Source organism: Juglans regia, chromosome 4 (genome assembly GCF_001411555.2).
Source record: "Juglans regia cultivar Chandler chromosome 4, Walnut 2.0, whole genome shotgun sequence".
Taxonomy (NCBI): domain Eukaryota; kingdom Viridiplantae; phylum Streptophyta; class Magnoliopsida; order Fagales; family Juglandaceae; genus Juglans; species Juglans regia.
The window spans coordinates 1,344,380-1,352,501 of NC_049904.1; the positions used below are offsets into that span (position 1 = coordinate 1,344,380).

An 8,122-nucleotide genomic window follows, 5' to 3' on the forward strand; every position below is an offset into this window, starting at 1 on the left:
CCCTTTTTTTTTTTTTGAATTAACTATAAAAAGATCTTTTTGATTTCATTTACAAGATATATAATTCAAGTAATATTCATCACTTGAAGGGGCACCAAATGATATATATATATATATATATATATACACACACTTAGAAACAATGCCTTTATTTGTATATTTTGAAATGTAAATGTTGACGGGTTGTAAGTCATGGTCAGATTTGGAGAAAGAGAAACAAAAAATGTAAACTCCAAAATCTTTAATATTGTTCGTTCGTGTAGAGTTTGGAGTAGTGTAGACCTCATAAGCTGTGTCTTTTCCAATTTGAGCATTAAATTTGGATAAATGATTTAGAAAGTATCACCATCTCCATTGGATAGCCATTGATTTAAGATGTAGGAAAACATGGTTGGATAACTAGGATTGGCAGTTAGTGTACAAAACAAATGAAAGTATAAATCTCTGCATATTCTACATTTACACTGAAACAAGAACAGGACTTTACACCCTCATAGATTTAGTTTGTCCAAATTGAAACTTTGACCATTGTAGTTCCTTTCCATTCCAAGATCATCTCATTCCCAACCCGTCCTTGAATACTTGCTCTATAGGAAATTTCCCCTTTCACCAGTTCTTTTACTTCTGCTAGTATCTCTTTGCTCAATCTCCTACCCGGCAACCCAAACCCTTCATTGAGATGGCTGCCTTCCCTTATCTCCTTCCACATTTGGAGCCAAGATAGAGATGAGATATAAGGTGCCACAAAGAGACACTCCATAGCTATTCTTGCTTCTGGAAGATGAAGTGAGAAATTCACTTCCAATGATTCTAACATGGCTTGGTAATGCTCCAAACATCCATAAAAAAATGACCCAAAACTTGAGCAATGTTTTAGTTTTTCACAAGCAACACCATCACCAAAGGTTATAATACCACTGTTACTAGTACTGCAGTTGGCAAGCCCAACTATCGATTCCTTAGCCACCCTTAGAAATTCCATCACAAGCCTTCTGCTTCTACTCCTTGCCATATGTGGAAGCCCCACCATGCAATTAAAAACCAACCATTCTCTTCTTCCACTCATTTTCTTCATTTTCTTTGTCTCACTCACCAAATGCTCAATTCTCATCTCCTGCACTTTCAACTTTAGACCAAGACCTCTGGCTTGGTTACAGAGCCGCCTTTTGGTTTCCTCAAACCTCCAGGGTGAAGGAACACGATCACAATCCTCATCTTCCCATTTAATCGATGTCAATCTTAATGTTTTTTGTTGGCGTGCAATCTCCTCAATCATTGGAGGCCACTGAATCCCTTCTCCCATGTCAAAGTCCACTATGTGTATAGTCTCTGTATCATCTGGCATGGCTTCAAGAATCGCAGAATTTGCTGCAAAGTGAGCAAACCTCCCTTGTGGGAAGCTTTGGTAGAATGCTTGGAACGCAACCTCAAAATTCTTGTAGGACTCTTGTTTAAGATAGTCACCCTGATTGTCAATTTCCTGGGATAAGTAGAATGCAACACGCTCCAAGTTTTTGCCAACTGGGCTAACTTTCTCACCGATGCATCTGAGAATCACATGTGCAAGCTCTCTTTGATCCTTTTCCAAGGCTTCTCCATAAGCCTTGAGTAAATGGTGAAGGCTCATAAGGTTTTTGACTTCCATATCCTCTCTTGGAAAGGTTAGTAATGGTTGAATAGATGATACATCAAGCGATGACTCAGATTTTGCTGATGGGCTAGAACACAAAAAGTCTTCTGCTGGGGAAAATTGTTGCAGACTGAAACTTCCCTCACGTTCTCCTAACAATCCATTCGTACATTCAATCTCAGCATCATCGTTCAAAATAGACTCTAAATCTCCATACACCATCAAGATGTCTTTCATGGCTAACATAACTTGCTGGGAATCATCACAAAATGGATATTGGACAAAGTTACTAGGGAACAAAGTTGAAGAAAAGGGAGTGGAAGAAAATTCAGAGGAATCCTCTGTTGTGGTGAATAATATTGAAGAGAACTCATAGCCATCCAAATGGCCATCCATGCTGAGGTCATGGTGTACACCCTGATCAAAAGTGGAATCCATGACATTGTAGAACGGCCATGAGTGCTGAAAAAGATCAGGTTGCATCATTGTTTGATAGTTTCTACAGGGTAGTAAAATTGTTTATGGGAGTTTACTTTCCTGGCAAGCCAAGTATTTATAGACCAATGTATGGACAAATTACCATAAAATAATTAGAGAAAAAGAATATAAAAGCTACCACCAAACTATATATGTTTACAATAAGGGATTTACTATGGATCAGCTATTATTCACTCTCACACTCCATACGTATAATTTTTCATAGAGTCTGGATGTGTTTTTCATAAGGTATGGAGATGTTTTTCATAAGATATGGAGTATGAGGTGGTGAATAGTGACTGATGAAAAAAATATTTTTACAATAATTTATAGGCTTTCACTCTCACCCACTTTCTAGAAAAGCTATATGTTTTCAATAATTTATTAACCTTTCACTCTCACCCACTTTCTCCAGAGTTCTAATTGAACAAGGTTCCCAGCTGAGTCTTCTTTCTTCATTTCTTGGCAGCTTCTTGTAGGTGGCATGTAAGGTGTAATCTCATTCATATATTTTAATCCAACACATTCGTTGAATAATCTTTCGTGTCTTTTCAATGTAATCCCCAAAAAAATATTCTAATACTAAGAGAATGCCTATGCTGAAATTGGTCCGCTTATGTGTAAAAAACACTCCAATAGTAAAAGTCCACGTATTGACACCAACATTTTGTGATCCTTTCATTCAATGACACCTATATAGCTCGACATCATCTTTTCAAAATCAAATTGACCTCTAGTTGCTTCGTTTGGATTTTAAATTAATATCAACTCATCTCAACTCATCATTACAATTTTTTTAAATCCCAATACAAAATATAATAAACAATTCAACTTTTTCAAATCCTAAAATAATAATAATATTAAAAAATAATATTCTAATAATATTTTATCATCTCAACTCAACTCAATTCAACTCACTCCAACATCCAAACACAACGACGGACGGCTTTGTGGTTAGCATATGGTATTTGCATCATAAAGGTCAAGCAGAAACGGTTAGTTTACTTGCTTGAAAACTTTATCCGCAAGTTTCATGTATTAATAGTAATTTAGGTAAGATTATTAGTTTTCACACGTTATGATAATTTATTGATCAAATAAGTTGTACATATTATAAAACCAAGCTTGACGTCATCATTGAATATGAAACAACCCTATCCCTATGAATAATTATAGAGTAGTTAAGTTATAAAGGTAGTCGTGAGTACAAAATACTATGTTGGCTACTTGTACCGTTTGGATAGTGAAAGTGTTTCATCTCATCTCATCTAATCTTATTTCATCATTACAAATTTTTTAAATTTTCACACAAAATATAATAAACGATTCAAACTTTTTCAAATCACAAAACAATAATAATAGTAAAAAATAATATTTTAATAATATTTTATTTAACTTTCATCTAAAACCATCTCATCTTACTATCCAAACCACACCTTATTATGTAAAATTAGATTTCAATCATAAGCAATTCGAAAGAGGCTTTAGATTGACTAGTATTTTTTAAGTTATAGGGCATATATATATGACTAATGCTTAAGGTAAGCTATTTGAGAAAAAAATTACATGTGGGTGGACTAGTTAGGGTATATTTGGATACTTGAAGCATCTCAGAATTGTATGAATAGTAATGAAATGATTTGAGTAAAGATTTGTAAGTTATAGGGCATATATATCTGACTAATGCTTAAGGTAAGCTATTTGAGAAAAGAATTTCATGTGAGTGGACTATTTAGGGTATATTTGGACACTTGAAGTATCTCGGAATTGTATGAATAGTAATTAAATTATTTGAGTGAAGATGTTTTATTAGATTTTGAGAAATGAGAGAGAAAATTTTGAATAAAAATATTATAAAGTTAAAATAATTATTTGAATATAAAGTTTTTAATTAATATTATTTTTGTTTTGAAGTTTGTAAAAGTTTTATTCATTTTTGAGTTTTATTTTTAACTTTATAAAAATTGTATTAGTTTTTGTGTTCGGATAATAATTAAATAATAATTAGATGAAAAAAATTAAAACTTTGAAATTGAAAACTTTTTAAAATTTTGAATGATATTTAAAAATAAAATTAAGAAAAATTTTAAAGATTTTGAAAATTTCATATTTCATCTTTATATCTAAACGTGCCTTGGTGATGGAGTTTTGTAATTTGTGCATATGCATATAGGAGGCTTTCGAGGTAAGGGCCATTTGCAATTTGAATGATTTTATTTAGATAATAGATAGGCTGAAGCAGGCCGTTTCCTATTGCAACTTGATGCAAACACTTTTGTCTTTTAATTGCCATCTAATTAATTAAGAGTAATCCTGTTTGCAATATTAATACCCTTTCGGCCTTTCTTATTCTTTAAATAATGTGATCTTGCGAGATTTTGGTTTTAATTAATATCTGAATTTTTGTTTTAATTAATTTTTTTTTTCAATTTATGAACTCAGTTTTGGCCCCTTCTATCAATCATAATCCTTGGTCTCCATTTCTGCCAGTTTTTAAATTGGAATTTTTTTTTTGTATTTATAACCTCTTAATTTATGTCTCTATCATCTTAGGCATAGTTTGTTTTTACATATGAGATGAGATTAATTAAGATTAAAGTTAAAAGTTGAATAAAATCTTATTAGAATATATTATTTTAATATTATTTTTATTTTAGAATTTAAAAAAATTGAATTGTTTATTTTATTTTGTGTAAAAATTTAAAAAATTTGTATGATTCGACAAGATGAGTTGACTGTTGAGAGAATTTGTGAAAACAAACAAGATCTTAATTTATGGAAATGAACCGATGTAGGTGGGATATGATATATAATTTGTCTTTATCTATGTATTAAGATATATAATTTTGAAAGCAAAGTACGTCTTTGATCCATCTCCTCCATGAATTTAAATAATTTACTAAGCTTAAAACAATTTGGAAGTTTGGAGCTGATCTGCAACTTGATACATTAATACAGGTAATGAGGAATATTTTTCACTCCTAAACTTACAAGTTGAGTCCACAATCAGATAGATTTAACAATATTTTGGCATTGGAATTGCTTAATTTCATGAGTTGAAAATGATTATCATCATCATGAAGCTCCTCTGAATTTTCTATTGCAACAAACAAATCGCTTATATGATATAGTTTTAAGTCGGTGTGTAGAATGCATTTAATAAATTGCTTACTTGATATAATTTAATTTAAAAGATATATTTTAAAAGCTTGAATGATGTGATTTACGCATTAGCATGATAATATAATTTAGTTCAATATTTTATATATATAAAATTACCAATAAATCCCATATGAATATATCTTTGCGTCCCTTGTTACGTAAGATTAGACAATAAAAATCTGTGCCATATTATAAATGTCTAAAATATGTCTATTAATCAAATTCGTAAACAAATATAAACATTGATGTTTATATTTGAATTTATAAAAAGAAAAATGAGGCTAATCCTAAACTTGTCGCCATTGATGTTTGTTACCAGCTTGTTGTTTGTCATGATGAGATGAAAATTAAAAATAAAATAAAATATTATTATTATTTAAAAATTTAAAAAAATTAAAATTGTTTATTATATTTTATGTAAAAATTTTAAAAAAATTATAATGATCAAATGAAATGAATTGAGATGAGTTTGAGGCTTTTGTATCGAAAAGTAATGTTACTCATCATTCTAATTCTAATCATTCTCTTATCATTTTATGATGTGACATTAAATATTAGAAACTATTTATTATATTTTATTTGTGAACTTATAATCTAATACCATATTATGAAATGACGAGAAAAGAGATGATAAATAAATTTTTCTTGTATCGAAACCGTACCTTAGTTAAGCCACAAAATGGGATCTTGTGCCATTTTTAATACAAAAAATCTTTACAACCTCTTAACACTCCATACTCCAAATTATTTTTAATTTTTATTATTTTTTTCTTTTATCAAATATGTTTAATATACGCATGCATCTCTCTCTTTATATATATATATATACATACTCCATGAGCATGCTGGGAAAGGCATTAGGCAGTCCATTGAAAAACATACTACTTAGGTACATAGGTCTCTTTATGATTAATTATCTGTATAATTTTAATAGCCTCGGCCCCACAAAATGGGATCTGGCGCTAATATTGAAAATCATGCCTCAGACCTTAGCAGTAAATTGGTTTCATTCGATTATGTTTTTTATATGCTGTCAAATCGGTTTAAGCCGATTTTGAAATTCAGAAAATTAAAATCAACAGGTTCATCTAAGGAATCGGAAATTTCGATTTTTCGGCTCAATTCGGTTTTATTTGTATGATTCAGTTTTAGACTTTTTGTTGAGTTAGTTAGTTTTTCTGACTTAAATGAATAATTTCTTTTAGCTTAAATATGAGTTTTAGAATCCAAAACATTATTTTTTTAGCTCTAAAAACCATGTTTATGTAACTTAATATTTACTTATAAAAAAATGAATATATATACACACACTTATACCATATTATATATGTAACAATGTAACTTAATATATAATAATAAATAATAACATTTTAATAACTTAATATTAATACTCTTGTTTAAGAGTAAATTTATATCAAGAAAACATAAATAATAAGACTAAAATTTCATGTTATATTAATTTATAATATGTATAATATAAAAAATTAAAAAATATATATTTTGATTAGATTTGGTCCAATTCGAATTTCAAATCATAAAAATTGAGATTGAATTGGTTGTAATTGATTTTGATTCTCAAGAATTGAAAGTTGAAACAGGCTGAACGGGTCACGGTTCAATTTGATGGGATTGCCCTCCCATTGATCTTTTGATAGAGTTTGATCGCCTTAATTTCTACCGTTAGATACTATTGGGTTAAGAGAAATGCTAAACGTTCTGAATTCGGGACGCAAAAAGTGTCCCGGATGAGTTTTTTTTTTTTTTGCTTAATGGTTAAGAAAATATTTTTTAATGATGTTGTAAATTTTTTTATTTTTTTTAAAATGTTTATGATGATTAAAAAATATATGAAAATAAAAAAAATAAAAGAAAATAAAATATGCTGTTCGGAAAGTGCATTCGGGAGCTTTTTTCGAGAAGTGTAATACTACTCATTAGGTTGATAGAATTTGATCGCCTTAATTTGTTAGATATTATTGGGTTAAGAGAAATGCTAAACCTTCCGAATTCGTGATGCAAAAAGTATTCCGGATGAGTGGTTTTTTTTTTTTTTGGCTTAGTGATTAAGAAAATATTTTTTAATGATGTTGTAATTTTTTTTTTTTTAAAATGTTTATGATATTAAAAAATATATGAAAATAAAAGAAATAAAATATGCTGTTCGGAAAGTGCATTCGGGAGCTTTTTACGAGAAGTATAGAACTACATTAGGTTAATAATGCTATAGGAAATTAAATAAGTTTTATCCAATTAATAATATATATACTCGTCTTGTTAATTCTTGCAGACAAACCACTATGAAAACAAGTTGTTGATGCAAGTTTAGGGATTTTGGTATGCCTGTTAATTACTACCCGTTGCCTGGTATGAAGGTGAGATTTGGAGTCCCAGAAGACGAAATCTCTGATGTTTAAATTAAGAGAAATGATATTTGCAGTTATAGAATGCATAAATATTGAATAATCTATTTGAAAAAAATAAAAAAATAAATATAAGATCTATATAAAATTTTTTTAATAATAAATCTTAATATTTTTTAAAATTATTGCACCGAACTTATGTATCCCACGACTATAGTATCATTATTCTTAAATTAAATCCTTGTAAATTTCCAAAGAAAGGAAAAACCATACTCTAACAACCCTCTCCCCAGCTCGGGCGGCGCCGCCACACTATAATTTTTCTGTTAAACGGATCAATCTCTCGCAACCATTCTGCATACTATATAATTTAAAGAGACTCAAACTGGGCCGTGTTAGATGGGCTCCACGTTTCACTAATCTAAACTCACAGGCTCATTCATGCTCATTGGGCTTTCTCACAATTAAAGCCCAATTAATTTTCATTGCATTC

The 8,122-nt window shown here is 29.9% G+C and overlaps 1 protein-coding gene across 1 annotated transcript; it reads right to left on the bottom strand.

Moving 5' to 3' along the window:
- Nucleotides 1-324: 324 nt before the first annotated feature.
- Nucleotides 325-2,147, bottom strand: LOC108995154 (protein NODULATION SIGNALING PATHWAY 2-like). Its single transcript, XM_018970652.2, has one exon. The coding sequence runs from the start codon at nt 2,114-2,116 to the stop codon at nt 500-502; it is 1,617 nt and encodes a 538-aa protein (XP_018826197.1). The 5' UTR covers nt 2,117-2,147; the 3' UTR covers nt 325-499.
- Between the last annotated feature and the right edge of the window lie 5,975 nt (nt 2,148-8,122).